The following is a 19008-nucleotide window of genomic DNA, read 5'->3' as shown; positions in this document are numbered from 1 at the left end:
TTTTTTGACACACTCCTATCTATATATATATCACTATTACCGGCTTATCTTGTTTAACATATGTGATGAAATGTTTTTAAATTTACTTGCATGATTATCGTAAATGTCTGTCCAACATTCGAGAAGCAATTGCATCTGCTAATGTATTTAAAGACCTTGGAATATGCTGATATTCAATGTAATCAAATTCACGTTCCAAGAGACGCACTCTCAAAAACAACCTTAATAACACAGGATTTCTAATGGCATATACTCTATTAAGCTGTAATACAACAAGTTCAGAATCTAACCTCACTATCAAACGTCGAATTCCAAATGAAATAGATTCGGATAATAATTCAACCACTGCACTGTATTCTGCAATGTTGTTCGTTGTTTGACCGAGGCTTACCCCATGCATAGAAACTAACTCGTCAGAGGGCGAATAGATAACCCAAGCTGCGGAAGAGATATTCCGTGTACTACGACAAGCACCATCAGCAAATCCAATGTATGTTTGGAGAGGCGTCGACATCTGCAATATCAAGAGTAAAACCAAGATAAGCCAGAATAACGACGAAAAACACACTCTCTAAGCTAAGCACACTAACTAAACTAACAAACATACTAGCTAGAAAGAAAACCTAACCTAACTAAAAATTCTCCATACCCACCATTTAAGCATAATACCTCTTTAGGTAAAGTCCATTTCTGGGTTTACCCAAAGAGTCCCCATCAAAATCTACCAGCTCATAAGCCCCTTTTGCTAGCTTTCGCTTTACAATGTAGGGTCCATGCCACATAGGAACGAATTTTCCAGCACCTAGCTTATCGTTAGCTTGATCATATAATAGCACTAGGTCTCCCTCCGAAAAACTTCGAGGGGTCACATTTCTATCATACTGAGCTTTCATTCGCTTCGCGTGAGTCTCGATTGCCAATGCAGCGTCACGTCGAGTCTCATCTAATTTAGCTAAGTATAATAAACGTTTCTCCTCTTCGGAAGTAGCTGGAAGTAATTCGACAGCCATTTGAAGTGATGGGATTTCGCATTCAATGGGTAACACAGCTTCCAAGCCATAAACTAGCTGGAAAGGAGTGAACCCTGTTGAAGTTTTCACTGAGGTTCGGTATGCCCATAGCGCTGAAAATAACATGTTGTGCCAATTCGACCGATGAATACCAATGGTTCGTCGGATCATGATAACCAGAACTTTGTTGATAGACTCAACCAAACCGTTGGCTTGCGGATAATAAGGAGTAGAGCTATCGTGGCGCAAACCAAGCTGGCTTGTAAGCTCAGTCATCATGATGTTTCGAAAATGGCTCCCATGGTCAGTGATGATTGCTTGTGGGACACCAAACCTAGTTATAATATGATTGAATACGAAAACTGCAGCTGTTTTGCCGCTTGCGTCGAATGTAGGCATCGCCTCGGCCCATTTAGTAAAATAATCAACCGCGAGGATGATATACGCATGCCCCCCGGCCGAGTGAGGGTTACAAGTAATAAAATCGATACCCCATTTGGCGAATGGACCAACGGCAATTATAGGGTGGAGAGGAGCAGGTGGTGCGCGCATCTTGCGATCAAACACTTGACAGTTGTGGCACTTCCGGACTGCAATGATACAATCTTTAAACATAGACGGCCAGAAATAGCCAGCGCGCAACACCTTCTGAGCTGTGGCATACCCAGACATATGACCGCCACATGCTCCAGAGTGACAATCATTCAAAACCCTCTCAGCCTCTTCGTGAGTTAAACAACGTCGAAAAACTAAGTCTGCCCCCCGGCGATAAAGTGTATCTCCAATAATCTTGTATTGCTGGGATTGAAACCGAATTTTTCGACGTTCCGACTTTGAAGCTTCAGGCCGAAAGGTTTGGGTTTGGAGATAGATGATTATATCCCCGTACCACGGATCTAAAGTACTGATAAGAAACAAAGATTCGTCCGCAATGGACTCCTCTGCCACAGTTTCTGTGTCAGCACGCGGGAAATCACACATCAATTCCGCAAAAACTAAGGATTTCTTAGACTTGGACTTCTCAAACTCCAAGTCGAACTCTTGCAGGATAACGATCCATTTAGAGTACTTGCCCCCTAGCAGTTGTTTTGTCAAAATATAAATCATAGGGTTGCAATCCGAAATAACTGTAGTTTTACGGAGAAGAATGTAGTGACGAAAACGCTGGACAGCTTGAACGGCTGCCAGGGCCAATTTCTCCACATGCGAATATTTTAGCTCAGTGGGGTTTAATGTCCTACTAAGATAATATATCACATGTTCCGCTCCGAATTCATCTTCTTGAACTAACACCATTCCAATGGTGGAATGCGAAGCTGCGAGGTATAAGAAGTAGTCCTGGTTGTAGTTGGGAGGATGCAACAACGGTGCATGGGTCAACGCGTGTTTAAGTGCATCAAAAGATTGTTGGGCAATCTCGTCCCAAAAGAATTGAGCGTTCTGTTTCAACAACCGTGTAAAACCTTTAGTGACCTCGGCGTAGTTTGGAATGAATCGGCGTAAAAAGTTCGCTTTCCCTTGCAAACTTTGGAGTTGGCGCAAACTCGAAGGAGGAGGCAATTTGATGATAGCTTCGACCTTCGAGGGATCGACGCGAATGCCGGCTTTTGAAACAACAAATCCCAGCAATCGACCCGTCTCTATACAGAAAACACACTTGTGGGGATTCAACCGAATTCGATAATGCCTACACCTCATAAAGATTGCTCGTAAGTGGACAAGGTGATCAGCTCGATGTAAAGAATGAGCAGGCAAATCATCGAGGTACGGTTGCACAATGTGCTTGATGTCATGAAATGCGTAAGACATCGCCCGTTGAAAAGTGGCCCCGGCATTCTTAAGCCCAAAAGGTAATTTGCAATAAGCAAATGTCCCCCATGGACAAATGAATGCCGTTTTTGGTTGGTCGGCAGGTAGAATATTGATTTGATTATAGCCCGAAAAACCATCCATGAAGGAAAACATTTCACTTCCGGCACAATCATCAATAATTTGATCGATATAAGGCGTAGGATAGTTGTCTTTTGGACAAGCTCGATTTATATCCCTATAGTCGATACAGATTCTTATTGTTCCTTGTTTCTTGTTGACCGGAACAATATTCGATACCCAATCCGTTAACGGGATTGGATAAATGAAACCTGCTTTCAACAGCTTTTCGACTTCTGCTTTAATCGCAGCCGCTTTCCGAGGGTGAATCTGACGCAACCGTTGCCGGACGGGTTTAGCATCCGGGTAGGTCTTTATTTCATGAACAACAATGGCAGGATCGATTCCCGGCATTTCCTCGTAAGACCAGGCAAACACATCGCGGAATTCTTGGAATAGGGCCTTGTAAGTTTGGATTTCATCTTCTGTACATGAGGCACCTATATGAATGTTTCCTCAATTCCGGGCTTCACTGAAATATCAATGGGAATAGTGCGAGAAATATTCCCTAAATTCAACTCTGAATCAGAATGTTTCGTTGGATTCTGAGCGTCTTTGACATATTCAGCGGTAAAGATAGATGAAAAATCATTTTCAAAAGCATCATCCTTAGGTAAAAACGAAGATCTGTGATGGAGATCTTCCCATGGTAGATCGTCTACACTTAGGATTTCGCGAAGTTGTTCGTCAGATGACACGACTTCGGGAAACGCTATCCGTTCTAAGGTTGATGTGAAAAGTGATTCTTCACTGACCACATTCATTTGGTCGATTTGGGTTGAACGCGAGTCGGTAAAAGACATGACAGCTTCATAAGCAATTTCATATGGACTCAAAGGCATAGCATCACCGAATGAGTCTATCTCAGATTCAGATGGGACAATCCAAGGATCATCATAAATAATGTTTTCTGATGTAATCATATGAATTGATGCAAATGAAGGGTCTGCGTTGATTGGAGGGAAAGGAAAAGTTCCCAGTAAACCGGAATCTTTAACTAAACCTACGCCAACGTCCCTATAAGGGATTGTCGTCTTACCGACATGCTGGATACTCTCTGAAGAGGCTGGGTCGGATGAAAAGTATGTCAGCTGATCAATAGTCACGATCTTACCGTTATATGGAAACTTTATTACTCTGAAGACCGATGAAACGACCGCTGTCATAGCATATGACCAACTTCGACCCAAAAGAAGGTTGTAGTCTAGAGGGGCATCAACCACCTCCACATCCAGACTAACGGTTTTACCTTCTACCCCTATAGGCAATTCCTGTAGAATACCAAACGGACGGAACCCACGGCCATCAAAGGCCTTAAGGATGGTCGGGGATTGGTTCAACGAAGGAGAACCAAGCGATCTCCAACATTGAATCGACATAATACACGTAGAAGCTCCCTCATCAATCACAGTCCGATGAATAGGCCTGTTTTTGACTATCACTGGAATTTGGAAAGCCATTTGATGGGGTAGACGCGGTGTACTATTTTCTAGATCGAAGATTATCAGGTTCGGGTCCTGAACATCAACAGCTCCGATAGCCGACAAAAGTAATTTTCGTTGTGCTGGGCATGATTGCAGCACTTCTAAAGCCGACATTGCTGAGGGTGAAACAGCTAAGTCCTCAACAATGTTGTAATTCTGGGCCGCTCTCGCATGTGGATTGAAAGCAGACCTTCGAAGTACACCCTTGGCGGGCGGTTTGATTACTAAGTCCGGGTTAGGTTTTTCGATCTGTAGTGGATCGGAACCAGGAGCTGAGGTTGATGGGTTAGAATGAGAAGATTCTGCTTCCTTACCATCAACAGGATTCTTACTACCATAATCTTGCGATCGAGTCGCAATCCTCACATGAGACATCATCAAAATGGGTTCTTCACTGGCAGTCGAGGAAGAACCTATCATCTTACTTTCCTGCTTTGGAAATGGATCTTTTAACACAGCAGGAGTGGGAGAACCTTTGACTATTTTCACAACCTCGGCCCGATGAGGGCAATCTCTCGTAAAATGATCCTCTTCACAAATAAGACAAGGATATCGAGGTTTGCGCTTTTCGTCATTGGTTTCCGACTTTTCCGTTTTCTCCTTCGGAGCCTTGTCTGCTTTAGCCTTCTTCTTTCCTTTCTTCTTTCCACCGTTTTTTGATTTGGCCGTAGATGACTCTACAGCGTGAATATCGGCGGAAAGTTCAGGAGAAGACTCTCCTGTCGGGGAATCAGGCAAAGTGATTATAGGAGTAGTTGAAGCCTTGGAAGACTTCTTCTTGCTCTTTGTATTCACGATACCAATCATACCATCAGCGGCATGAGATCCCGAAGGAGCAGCAGCGATTTGATTCGATTTTGGAAGATCTGGAATCTTCTCGTGTAACGTACCCGACTGAGTATAAACTAAGTCAAGGTATTGCGCCTGAGCAATGACTTGCTCCTCAGTAACTACTCCGGCCTTAGCTACATCTTCAGTAATCTTCGGTAATAATGATTTAACAAACCATTCAGCTAAGATTTGGTCCGGGATAAAAACTTTCACTAGCCTTCTTCGACGTCTCCACTCATGAATGTGATCAGAAATATACGTGGACGTCGATTGTTTTAGTGAAGTTAATAACTCCGTGCCGTTATCGTATCTGACCGGCAACTGAAAGTGAGTTAAGAACGAGGTAGCTAACTGGCTAAAATTGTAAAAAGAGGCCCGTGGTAACTCAATGTACCACTTGGCCGCGAGACCAATGAGTGTACGCTGGAAAAGACGTAAGCGGATCGAATCATCCGAGATAGAATTTGAAGCACACCAGAGGTGGTAAGTCATCACATGATTGGACGGATCCTCTCCAGACTTACCTTCGAACTTGGGTATATCACTGGGCAACTTATTTGGCATTGGCGGCCAGAACGGAAGATATTGAATTGGATCGTTCGTTAGGCGCGTCAAGTCTGGTAAATCCAAAGTTGCGATAAACGGTAACTGCCGGTTAGGATCTCTAAAACTCTGGGTCACAAGACCAGTCCCAGGAGGAGGATATCCAGGATAACTAGGAACAGGAGTCGCATTAGGGATATTATATCCTCCTGGAAAACCAGGATTAACCGGACCGTACTGGGGTTGTTGAGGTTGTTGATAAGTGTACCCAGGATACGGTTGATACTGGTAAACCGGCTGTTGGACAGCTTGCCCATGTTGGTACTGTCCCTGGTACGGTTGTTGAACAAATTGAGGTTGAGTAGTGACAACCGTACTTATACCAGGCTGACCTGTAGGCATCTGGACCGTGGTTTGAATCGTAGATCCAGACAACGGTAAAGATGTCTGAGGAGTGGTTACAGAGACAGTAGAAACCGGAGCTGTCGATACTCCAGAAGTAAGTGCGGCAGATGTAGCGGTAGTTGCAGCAGCCGTTTGAGATGGAGTACTAGGTGCAATTGGCGGCTGAGTAACTACCGAAGTTACAGAAGTTTGAACATTTGACTGGACAGGTTGCGGTTGCTGGGGTGGACCAGAAACTACGGGTTGTCCAGCTTGAGGTACCAACTGTATACTTGGCTGCAACACCTGTTGACCCTGTGATGGATCCCACACTAACATTCCGGGGTATTGACCCGTAACAGGTTGAGGATACTGAGATCCATAACCGGATTGAGGATAGGATTGATAATTGAAAGGTGCAGTTCCCATACCTTGAACATATGACTGACCTTGAGGTGGTTGATAACCTTGACTGAGTATTGACCTTGAGGTTGATAACCTTGAGGTAAATACGGATACTGGGGTTGACCTTGACCTTGAGGTTGATACCCTTGAGGTTGATACCCTTGGGGTTGCCATCCTTGGGGTTGATACCCTTGAGGTTGATACTGAGGTTGACCCTGGGGTACATATTGAGGCTGGGGTTGACCTTGAGGCATGTATTGCACCATAGGTACATACTGACCTTGAGGTTGCCCCCCAGACACGAATTGTGTACCTTGAGGTTGCCCCCCAGGCGTTAACTGAGGCTGCCCCCCAGGCGGTAATTGGCCACCTTGAGGTTGGGAAACGGGAACTGAACCTGACATCATGTAAATGTCTCCTACACCCAATGGTATATTACCATTGTTTCCAGCTAATAACCCATGATCAATGGGTTGAGGAGATGCCCCCGCAAAGGTACCAGAAAGTGATTGATACCCAGTGGGAACAGAAGGACCGCCGTGTAAGAAAGATTCAGGAGTTTGAGTAAACACGGACGACTGACCAGACATATTTACAGGAGTATAAATACCTCCAGGTGGAAAAGGAGTACGAGGTGTAGAAAAACCTACCCCTGAGTTGTCTAAATAATTGGTTAACGAAAGGTACCAAGTAGTACTTCTAGGAGGACTGTAAAAGATAGATTCACGCTCCCTGAGATCAATAGTAAGTTGATCTTCAAGGTTAGAGACGCCTATTTCTTCCTCTGGAGCAAGTTCTTCGATAGCAATCAGACCAGTAGGAAGATTTTCGGTGATAACTTGTTCTACTCTTGGTGAATCTGGAACACTAGAAGTCGGAGTAACAGGTTCAGATATTTCAGGTTCTTCGCCTGTATCACTAGCAGACGAAAAACTACCAACAAGCTCAGAAACTGTAACAGCTTCGGGATTATAACCTGTCTCTAGGCCTTGGTAATCTGAATGGACTACCAAGGAAGATTCTCCTTCTTCAGGTGAACCTACTCTACTGCCACTAGGAGGAGTTACAAGGACCTTTAAACCTTCTAGATTACTGGGGTCGTCTCGAGGAGGTTCACCCCTAAGTCTACGGGATCTCCTCAACAATTCGGCCACAGAAACAACTTCAGGAGACTGGCCCCGAAGTCTACGGGACTGTCTCGGTAATTCCGCCACAGCTAAAAACTTTTAACTACTACACACGAAAACAAAGTAAAATTTCAAATCAAACCACCTAAAGTCTCTAAAGAACCAAACAAATTTGAATCACACGCCTAAAGAATCTAGGGCGTCAAACCAAGCACAAACAGTAGCCTTCCAGACCGAAAACGCTAGTTGGTGATGAAACCCAACATCGCCGGATTCAGTACAGAAGTGGCGGGTGGAACAGTTACCCCGGCAACCTGCTTAATGAATAGACCGGCACAAGTTCCTCCACTTTAACCGTCTCGAGTGAAGTGAACCCCCCGGAAAATCCAAGTGAGTCTAGCCGACGTCTGCTCCAGGTACAGTGGGATCTTCCCTCCACCGTCACCTCGGTAGAATCCTAAAGATAATGGTCACTAAGGTTACCAACCGCAACAAATGCACCTGGGGGAACAGTCTACACTCCGACAGCACGCAAGGGCAGAGTATCAAGCTCAATCCCCTTGCCGGTTCCTTGACAATAATCCAAGGTTTACCGACAAGTGACCCCTGGCTCCTCGACAATGGTTAATCCGAGGTTTACCGTTTGTAATACGTGCGTGTCTGGCGTCGTTCCCAACGAGGGGGGATTGATCCCCTCACTGGTTCGGACACGAGCTCGTGCTTCTCCTTTAAGAGGAGCTTTCCCAGAGTACAAATGAGACAATTGGATTTATTCTATCACAAGATAAGCTACTTGTTTGGTTTTGTTGTCTTGGAGAGTTAATTACTCTCCTACTCCAAGACACTAGCCTGATCTAAATTGGTGTTTCAGAGCCCTAGTAAATAAAAGTTACTACGTTGATTTTACTTTAAGCGTTAATTTTATGGTTTTTCTTAAAGACAAAAGGTAGCGGAAGTGAAACCAATGGTGTGTAGACTCGACTCAAACCACTACAAAGATGCACCTAAGATGATTTACGCTACTTTTTCTTTCAATGAAATTCCTAACTAAGAGAGTTGAGAAATGCAAATTTTATAGAAAACAACTTTCTTAGTAAAGACAATCAAAGAAACAATTCTCTTTATCTTTCCAAGCATACAAACATGACCACTCCTTACGTGCACGAAAAACTCTTTTTCTTTCAAAACTCTTCAAAGCTACTTGAAACAAAACTTTTCAAAGGAGATGTTTTTGTATTTTCTCTTTTTTAATAAAGCATATAAATCTATTTTAACGAAAATCAATCTCAAAAGCTATAAAATCTATGAAAACTTGACTCACAAGCAAATCAAAAAGAAATTTACTCTAAGCAAACCTAACGAGGCAAAAGCCTACAAAGATGATTCTAGGTTGTTTTACTTGACCAAAATCAAGTCAAGGACCAGCTAATGCAGAATCAAAAGACCAGTCAAAACAAAACTCAAATCTTTTTGTTCTTTTTGTAAAATGGAATTCAATACTTAATCAACAAGTACTTCGAAATTTGCCAAAGAGACAACTCAAAGGTAAGTTGCTCTCACAGGTAGACTTTATGACAGGTCTGACTTCTAAGAAGGCTGACAAAACCAGAGAGATCTAAGGCTTGACAACTTCTACCGCCAAAGTCACTACAAGACCTACTCAAAAATCAAACCCTAGGGCTTAAACTTCTATGAAATCCACTAAAACACTCAATGCTATCGAAACAAGTTCAGGTGAAGATCTTTGACAAGAGACTAATGGATCTGGGCAGTAAAAACTAAGAAAAAGCAAAATCTAAGAGAAAAAATGCAAAAAATGGAATTTTCTTAAATTTTAGCAGGGGACGCAGGCAACCCGTTAAGACAGGTGCGGGCCCGCTCTGTGCACACAGCGACAGTGCGTACAGGGACGCACTGTGCAATACTCAGAGGGTGCGTCCTACTGGAAAATTCAAGAAAAACTAAATTGAATCTAACCCTAAGCTAACCCACCCAAAAACAAAGTCACAGAGCCAAAAACCAGAAAATAAATGACTTTTCTCAGATCAAAGTTGCATACAAAGGAAAAGACTTTCACATCAATGGAGTCCCCAACGGAGTCGCCAATTTGTCAGGCGGAAAGAGTCGATTGTGCGGACACAACCAACCTCCCTAGGAGCCTAAGACTCTCTAGTGACAAACAAGACAAACAAGAGCAATCCTTCTCTAAACATGCATTTACTATATAAGAAATCAAGTGTTTAGATCCTACCTGTAGTCCAACGCTGTTGTAGCAGTCCAGTCCCGCTGATCCGGATGAGCTCCTCCTTCACTTTGAAACCTGCATCCACTAACAATCAAACGATTAAATAGCACTTGATAATCTCATAGAATAAAACATATTTAACACATAGACCAAGGAGTACATGAAACAACTCATAAATAACAAGTTATTGAGAAGAATGGACTCATTTGCATTAATAGGAAACAAAAGGAACAATTACAACCTGAGCCTTGGTGTTGTGCAAGTCCCTCCCAGGGTCCATCAAGAGTTCTCCTTTACTTTGACAAAGCTCACCCACTTCCAAATAGAACAAGCAAAGATGGCAATCTCTCCTCACAAGCTTCTAAATGGGAGTCCTAATTCCTGCAGCATCTACCCTTAGAAATGTTTAGCTTCCAACCTCTCCTCCTTCTGGCCCAATGCCTGTATTTATAGTGGTCTAGAGGAAGTTATTCAGGTCCACCATCAATGGGATAATCCCCTCTTTGGATGGGATAGCTCCCTTATTGATGGGATAAGTTCCTCTTTGATAGGGGTACATGAACCATCTGGAGGCGCTCAATACACGTCGAACAACCTTCTAGAATGCTCTAGAAATGACCACAAGTAACTTTTTAAAGATGAAACTTGCGCATTTTGACCTTTACAGGGGGGCGCACCTGCCCCTTTACATACAGAGCGTACAAGGACGCAGCTTTTGTGAACATTGGGTGCGTACCCGCAGGTAAGGTTGAGAGAACCTGCGTACCCAGAGATAAATACATTTATAAAGACTTTCTCCCTTTTTGGAGTTTGACATGGAGAGTAGTGGCATAAGACTTGCCCAGGAGGATAGCATGACTGTTGATAGAGCCATACTAACTGTAAATAGTCATGGTGACATTTTTTAGTGTAACACCCGGTTGATCGAGTGGTTGTTCAGGTCTCGGGGGGTTAGACAGTCCCGCTTGTGTAGTGGAAAAGGAGGGGGGGAACATGGGCAGAGAGGGCAGCGGGGGTGGAGGAGGGGGGAGTTGCGGGGGGTGAGGGAGGGGGGAGTCAAATGAGGGGGAGGCCTGAATGGAGGAGCTGAGGAGATGCAGAGTGGCAGGGGAGAGGGGAGGGGCATTCCAAGCCCGGAAGGTCCGCGACATTAACCGCAGGATGCTGGCGCTTCCCGGGGAGGGGCGTGTGTTTCTTCGCCTGTTTAGCAGCTGTCGATCGACCCAGAGTGTGCTGCCCGGGGCCCTCAACCGATGTGGAATAGTGCGCCCAAATCTCTTGACCCGGCATGGGGTCCTCCTCGTAGTCCACGAGGTCCTCCTCCACCATATTCGCCGGATGCCAAACCGCCTCGATGCCAGGGGAGAACGGGGATGACAGTCAAGGTAAGGGATGAAGGCCGAAAATCGCGGGCGTTCAAGAAAAAGACAAACAAACCGCCGACCAGCTCGACTGTAGAGGGCAGAGACAAATGAAAATGAAATGAAGACCTGCAGGGGCGCGGTCAGACCCGCGAAGGAGACAGTGCAACCCTGTCTGTTGTGTACGCGCCGAAGCAGAGCTGCAGAACTGTCATAAAAAAACCTAGGGTTCCGCCATCGCTAGGGCTCGGAGCTCCCCGATCTGATCAAACCACCTTCATTCATTCTGGCATCGATTGCCTCTGTTTACATGTAAGTATATGTATATGAATGTATTGATTGAGATGGGGAAGTCCCATTACCTCACTGTTACATGGAAAAGAGTATGTTTATAATCCTATTCAACAAGAATGGGGATATATCATATTATGAGGCTAGTCATTAACTCAAAGTAGGAAGTATTAATGTGGAATCCAAGGACTTGCACCTCAAAGCTATGTTTGGATGGACAAAGTCTTTGGTGTGGGTAATATCTAATAAGCCACCTTTCTTGCTCTTAATTGTTATGCATGTTGGATTATGCATGTATATGTCACACAAATGCACTAAGAAAAGGTAAAAAGAAAAAGAGAAAAAGGCATAAATAAACAACAAATTCACTTATTATAATACCTCAATGTCAATCACATTATTCAAATCCAAAAAAGATGATGAAAAACAACTAACTTAGACTCATATATAATTGAGATACCCATGTATACATAAATAAAACCATCTAGTTCATATAAAAAATACCTAAATAAATAGACTAACAAAAATATTGATAAAAAGATTATATTAAATAAAATATGAGAGAATGATGATAAAATACAATGAGGGGCCATGCATATATAACTAATCAAATTCATTTATTACATATCCTTTATTAGGATGGTTTTCCATTGATAATTATTATTTTTTATTATTTATGTTTCTATATTTATGTCTATTGCATTGTATTTCTCTTTAAAAATGTTTCTTCCTTAAAACATATTTATGAAAATAGATGTACTTGTTTTTGTTTGGAATACAATCTCATGGTTCTTTGTTCGTGTAGTTGTAGTTGTTGATGATACAAGATGGTATGATCTTCTAATCATTGAATTTTTTTTTTCAAATTGTAAAAATATTTGATCCTTTGTGGATCATTGTACTTATAGGATTCCCAAAGTGATTCGTTGTTATAAGACTCAATTGCATTGACATCAATAATCTTCCAAAGACGAGTGAATTGTTTTTCTTTTAACTAATGTTGATACACTGATTAGCTAAGGTGCCATCTCTTGTGATTAAAATGTCGACAAGGTATCTTTATACCATCATTAGGGGAATTTTAAAGTCTAAAATAGGCTTCCTAAGGAAATTATAAAATAATAGTGGAAATAATAAAATAAGATTAAATTACATCATCAAATTTTGGAGGGAAAAAAAGAAAAAACTATTTTTTCAACTCATATTTTCAACCTGTCTCCCTATGGGTTTACTCAAATTTTGAGCGACAACACTCGTTAGATGCAAAATTTGATTCCTCATCAAAGGAGTACCCATGTTGCATATTTTCGATAGACCCTACTACACGAAAAATCAAAAATATATGAAAAACGTGATTGCAATCACAGTTTTTCATGTATTTCTCATTTTTCGTGTAGCAAGATCCATCGAAAACATGCAACATGAGTACTCTTTGGATGAAGAATTAACTTTTTCATCTAACGAGTACTCTCACTCAAAATTTGAGCAAAAACTTAGAGAGATAAATTGAAAATACGAATTGAAAAAATAGTTTTATTACTTTATTATTTTTATTTTTTTATTCCAAAAATGGTGAATCATCCCCATGGTTGACATCATCATCTTAAATCTTATTGATTCTTATAAGTTTATTTTGGTTGTACATTTTTCTTAGGCCCATTTTAGATCTCAAAATTCCCCTAATGAACTTTTCCAAATTGTACTTGTAAAATCTTATCAATTTGCTTTTGATATTATATCTTTTTTCATACATTGGTGTTGTTTGATCACTAAATTCCTTATTGTAAGTATTCTTTAAATTCCATCATTTGCATTTCAAATTTCAAATATATCCTTAATTTAATTGGATTGACATCTTCTTGAAATGTGATGTTGATTAGATAAATATTTGTTCCTTTATGAACAACTATTTTGACATGTTAAGACTTTCTAGTTCCATAGATTCTATAATTTATCTTTATTAATTAGTGTTTCCTTATTGATAAATTGTTCTAACTTGTTTTCCAATGACTTCTTATCATTCTTAAACTTTCCAATTGTGTAAATAAGTTTTGATTATGATTCATGAGATGTACAAATTCTTTATTTATTTTTGACTTTATTTTTCATTTTTTTATTCTCAAGTTTCTCATATTTTAACCTTTTAATTTGTTCAAGCAACTTTTGATTGATCAAGCGTGAATTACCTTAATCTTTTTCTAATAGACGTTTGTTGAATTTCTTCTCACGATCTTCTTTATTTAGTTAATTCCCTTCCTTTAACTTCAAAACCTAGTTATTTTTAGTGGGACTTTTTGGAAGCTTTTCCAGTAAGTTTTTCCGGTCTAATTTCTCTAAAATCTGGTAGGAATTTAGAGAAATCACAAGCTTAATGGATAACCCTTGCACAATCGAAGTGCTAGGGGTTTTTTAGGGTGCTAAATCCATATACATAGTCAAAAAACCAATTTAAATAACACAAATTAAGATTTCACCTCATATTTTTCCACTGGATTCCGACACCGAAAAGTCCAAAAAGTTGCACTAAAAACAATTCCCTTCAAAACCCCCTTTATACATCTTAGTGATTACTTTTATACATCTTAATTTGGTTTGAAATTAAAAATTACTTCATAGTTTTCCCTTAATACATGCAATTAATACCTTCAAAACATTTGAATACTATTCTGATTTAATATTTCATAATCATTATTTAAATACTATTTTGACATAAGACTTTATAATCATTAATTTGGCACATAATTGAAAAGGAGATAGTCTAATTTACAAACGAAATAGACTTTTTCACCCGAATCCAGTGAAATAATTTCAAGAAAATATGTGATGTTTTGTTCTTTAAAATGCATTTTTGAATACATATTTTGTTGTTTAAAATGTATTTTTGAATGCATAAATAGATTGAGCCCCTTACAAAACCCCTAGGGACACTAAAATTCTATAGTTAATTTTCACCACTTTTTTTTTAATAACGATATTATATTGATGATGATGATGATGATGATGGTTAACGTCCACTAAGACCAAATTGGTCTATCAGACCTATAATTTTCTTAGTTTTGAATTGTCTGGCTCCTCGTCTTTCTTGGTGAGATAGGTGTTGTAGGTTTCTTTCTTTTTCTCTACGGTCTTCCAGCTTCCTTTATCTTGCATCTCCTTCATCTCTTCTAGTTCTTGGGACATTGCTGTCTTAGCTTCGCGATCTATTGTGTTCCTCCTTTTGAAGACAATGGGAGAAGAAGTTTGGTTTAGGAGATCTGCTTTGCTGTTAAATGAAGATTTATTTTGTGCGGTATTCAAATCCTCATATATGTTGATGCTTGAGGGGTTTTCGAGTTCACTTTTTTGTTGTTGGGCAGGCTTTTTTCCCTGCTTGTCTTGAGAGTTGTTTCTTTCTTCCCCAATTTCTTGTGATTCAAAGTTTTCTTTAGAGTATTCTTCTTTGATGACAGTGTAGTGTTCTTTTTGTGCTCCTTCCCACCATGTAGATTTGTGGTGGTTTTTTCTAGCAGAATTTTTCTAAGAGGCTTTTGAGCAATTTTTGGCTAGATGGCTTGTCTCAAAGCAGGATCGACATTGGAAGAGAACACTTTCATAATTGAGTTTCTAGTTCCACACAATCTTTACTTGTTCGGTTTATTTCAGCTGGAAATCCGGCGCTGAAGTCCATTTTCACATAGATGCGTGCATAGGTGGTTCTGGCATATTCCTCTGTTTATGGGCACCTGCAGTAAAATTTCCCAATTGCATTTCCAATGGCTTTTAGCGAGGAGAGATTCCAGAGATGCAAGGGTAGGCATGCAATCTCACCAAACTGGTGCTGAGGTTATGACTGCTGTTGAGGGATCCAATGATGGGTTCCATGGCTTTATGAATAGGCCTGAATTTTCCCAAAACCAAGAGCCAGAATTTAGAATACATTGTTTCCTTTCAAGATTTTCAAAATCTACTATTAAAAAACCCCTACCACAGGGGTAAATATTAATTTCATCAGAAATGTATCATTATATACCAAATGTATATATAAATTCTTTATATATGATCATATGCATGATGTTCACTCAAGAAAGATTTGACCCGGGAACTTTGTGGGACCAAAGTCCTTGCTCACACCACCATCGCCACATGCCTCGCCCGTTAATCTTCACCAGGTAGTCTTCACGTCTTCTTCACGAGAATCGTTTTTGGTCTGACAACTCTCGGTTCAATGACGCGGCACAAATTTTGACCATTTCAGAGGGTGTTTCTGACGATTTGGTGAATTGCAGTGTATCACGTCTTCTTCACGAGAGTCGTTTTTGGTCTGACAACTCTGGCTTCAATGACTCGGCACAAATTTTGACCAGTTCAGAGGGTGTCTCTGACGATTTGGTGAATTGCAGTGTAGTATGCCTTATTTGACAACCGCTGTGATTTATTTGGTTGCTGTCTTGAACCTTACTACCTGCATATAATACCCAAATATCACGATTCTGTAGTGTCCATTTTTTGCTTGTATTAGGGTCTTAGAGGACCTCTACCATCTGTATTTTTATTCAGTTTACTTTTCCAATCAATGTGTTTTAATTCAACCATTCTATTCTGTATTTTGGTTATTTCTTACTTTTTAAACTAGGGGTGTTCAGCATAGTTAATTCATGGATATTCGAAGTTTGGATTCAACAAATTTTGAGTGATATTTAATGGTTTGTTTAAGTTAATTCACCTGGCTACTCCATTGAAAGGAACAAAAACCCAAAAGCTAAATTGCTGTTATGGTGAAACCCCAACAAAATCTTTGTTGGCATTTAATTATTCACCTAGGTGACTCCACTTTTGATTGAAGTTGTGAAAATGGCACTGTAAGATTTTACAAGAAATCTTTCATTGGTTTGATATTAGATAGATTCTTGGATATCCTAATCCTATACATTTAGGATGGAAAATGAATGTCACAAAAAATGTGGCATAGCATAGTTCCTCTAAATGTCTCTGTGCAAGTGGTATACCACATTTTAATTTATGAACGTAAATTTGAAGCATTGTAACTGAAGTAATCCGCAAAGGTATGACTCTCATAAGTGTCCTGAGTTTGCTTTTACATTAATGTAAATGACAACATATTTCTTTTAAGATCATTATTAAGCACAAGTTTAGTACATTGTTTAGCGTAGATCTCTGTGATTAATGCTAAAAACATTCCGATTTCTGAAATACATCGTTAACTTCAGAATAAATTCCGTGAGGTTGCAGGGAAATTATTGCTTATGTCCAAATAGGTGAAGGATGCACGATTCACATTGCTGATATATGATTAAGGGCTTTAAAGTCAGAGGCAAGGCCACCAGGTGGTTTACCTATCCTTACGTTCCCCTGGGCAAGGTTAGCGCTTTTCCTCTAGGGAGGGTCTAAGCGGTAACAAGGGTTTGGACCACAGTACTTTTTTTTTGGGTAAGAAATTGCAGCTTAATGGTTTATTTCGTATTAGAAATGCTGATTTTTTTAAATGCCTAAGGCTTTCCCCTGTGCGAGGCTAGGGCTTTTGCTTTAAGGAGAGTCTAAGCGGTAACAAGGGGTTTGGGCCACCAGTTCAAATTTTTTATTTTTCATGTTTTACTTTTATTTTGTTGGATAAGAAATTGCAGAATAACTGTTAATTTCTGTAATAAAAATGCTGATTTTTTAAAATGTTTAACAACCAATGGTGGTCAAAGATCTAATATGCAGAGAAACTCTGAAAAATAGAGTTGACCAGAAGTCCAATTAAACAAAGTATCAATGAAGTGTAGCCAATGGTTGGGCTCAGAAAATGAAGAAAAGAAACAAACTAATCTAATTCATTTCACAAATATCCAAAATAAATAGAATCACATAAAGGAATGCATTTGAACTGAAATACTACATTGAAAAAAATATGAAAAAATGATGATAGCACACAATGAGTTCACGTATATATGAGTGCCAACAAACTAATCTAATTCATTTCACAAATATCCAAAATAAATAGAATCACATAAAGGAATGCATTTGAATTGAAATACTACATTGAATAAAATATGAAAGAATGATGATAGCACACAATGAGTTCACATATATATGAGTGCCTTTTCATTGATAATTATGTCCTTTAGTTAAGATGTGTCATTTCATTATTAATTATTATTTATATTTATATATTTATGTTTATTACATATGCAATCACCGGATAACCATGTACACTTCCTAACATGTTTTTTCCAAATATAATGTATAAAACATATTTCCTCAAACTGCAGTTTTGCAGGATTTGTGGAAATTCAGTTAGGAAAGAAGAAAAAAGAACTTGGGATACCTCTGCATAATTCTCTACCATTTGCATGGCTACATCCCGTAGAAACTGATGTCTAACCAAGCTTCTTCGTAATCAAATTTCAGCCTACTGCCATTGCCTTCGGAAATGTAAAGAAAATACAACATACTTCCACGGGAAATGTTAATCCCAGTAAAGGCACTACTTTCAATAAAAACTAAATATACTCCAGAAAGAATGAGTATTGCTCTTGTATGATGGATCCTAGAATATGTATATGATGATGTAACACATTTTTACAGCAAAGTTAAATTGCAAAGGTGGAATCATTTAGCTTGACTTGTGAAGTACATAGGAAGTGCTATCAATCCACTCGGAAGGATTCTGCAATCATCTTTAAATTTGGAAAATGTTTTTTCCATTGAAGACCTGGAGAAACAAGGCATTAATTTACCATGCACAATATAAGAAAAGCATGAACTCGTAACAGAAGAATAGACTAGCTTTGTCTCAATACTAAGTCTAAATTGCATTTCTTAGGCTCATAATTAGCTAGAAAGTGTTCGACTTATTGGTGTAATCTGTATATGTGGCCACAGCCCATTCATATATATCATCATGTACTTCTAATTATGTCTAGGGCCATAGTTTATTTCATTTATTTATTGTATACTAGGCTTATGGTTAAGTCCAACCTAGTTAAACATGATTTGAAGTCTCAATACCCTCTTGGGTATGTGTGCTCAAGTTATGTGGGTCCATAACCCCCCTATTGGGAGGACCCCTCAATTGGGTTGTGTATGACAACACAAGTCTCATTTGTATCATCTCATTTGGTGATATTCTTAATCTGAAATACAAGTGTTATAACCCTAAGGGCACTTAATTCTGGTGCTGTCTTGTGTTTGGCAATGGACACCTTTCTCTTAGGTGCAATTGTGTAGTTCTGCTTTCAGCATTTGTGACATGTGTTTGGCTTTTGCACTCTCTTTAGTGCACTAGATCTGTATCTTTCTCACACTTGTGACGATGCTATTTCAAAATTTGGTTGAGATTTGCTTCCATCTATTTTCTTGTTGACCCTTGTAAATTTTATAGAAAGACTTTGACAACAAAATAAAATTTATAACATT

General features: G+C 39.8%; 1 protein-coding gene across 1 annotated transcript in view; it reads right to left on the bottom strand.

Annotated features, from left to right (window-relative positions):
* Positions 1-17800: 17800 nt before the first annotated feature.
* LOC149211805 (thylakoid lumenal protein (Mog1/PsbP/DUF1795-like photosystem II reaction center PsbP family protein)) overlaps positions 17801-19008 on the bottom strand; it is a 240449-nt gene continuing 239241 nt past the window's right edge. Inside the window, exon 5 of the mRNA XM_089391583.1 lies at positions 17801-18304. Within this exon, the coding sequence (XP_089247709.1) occupies positions 18240-18304 (65 nt within the window). The 3' untranslated portion in view covers positions 17801-18239. The remainder of the gene's footprint in view (positions 18305-19008) is intronic.

Source organism: Pinus tabuliformis, chromosome 1_1 (genome assembly GCF_031772625.1).
Source record: "Pinus tabuliformis cultivar Carrire ecotype Pingquan chromosome 1_1, CPIR1, whole genome shotgun sequence".
Taxonomy (NCBI): domain Eukaryota; kingdom Viridiplantae; phylum Streptophyta; class Pinopsida; order Pinales; family Pinaceae; genus Pinus; species Pinus tabuliformis.
The sequence above is the reverse complement of the archived record's forward strand: the minus strand, read 5'-3'. Positions and strand labels throughout refer to the sequence as shown.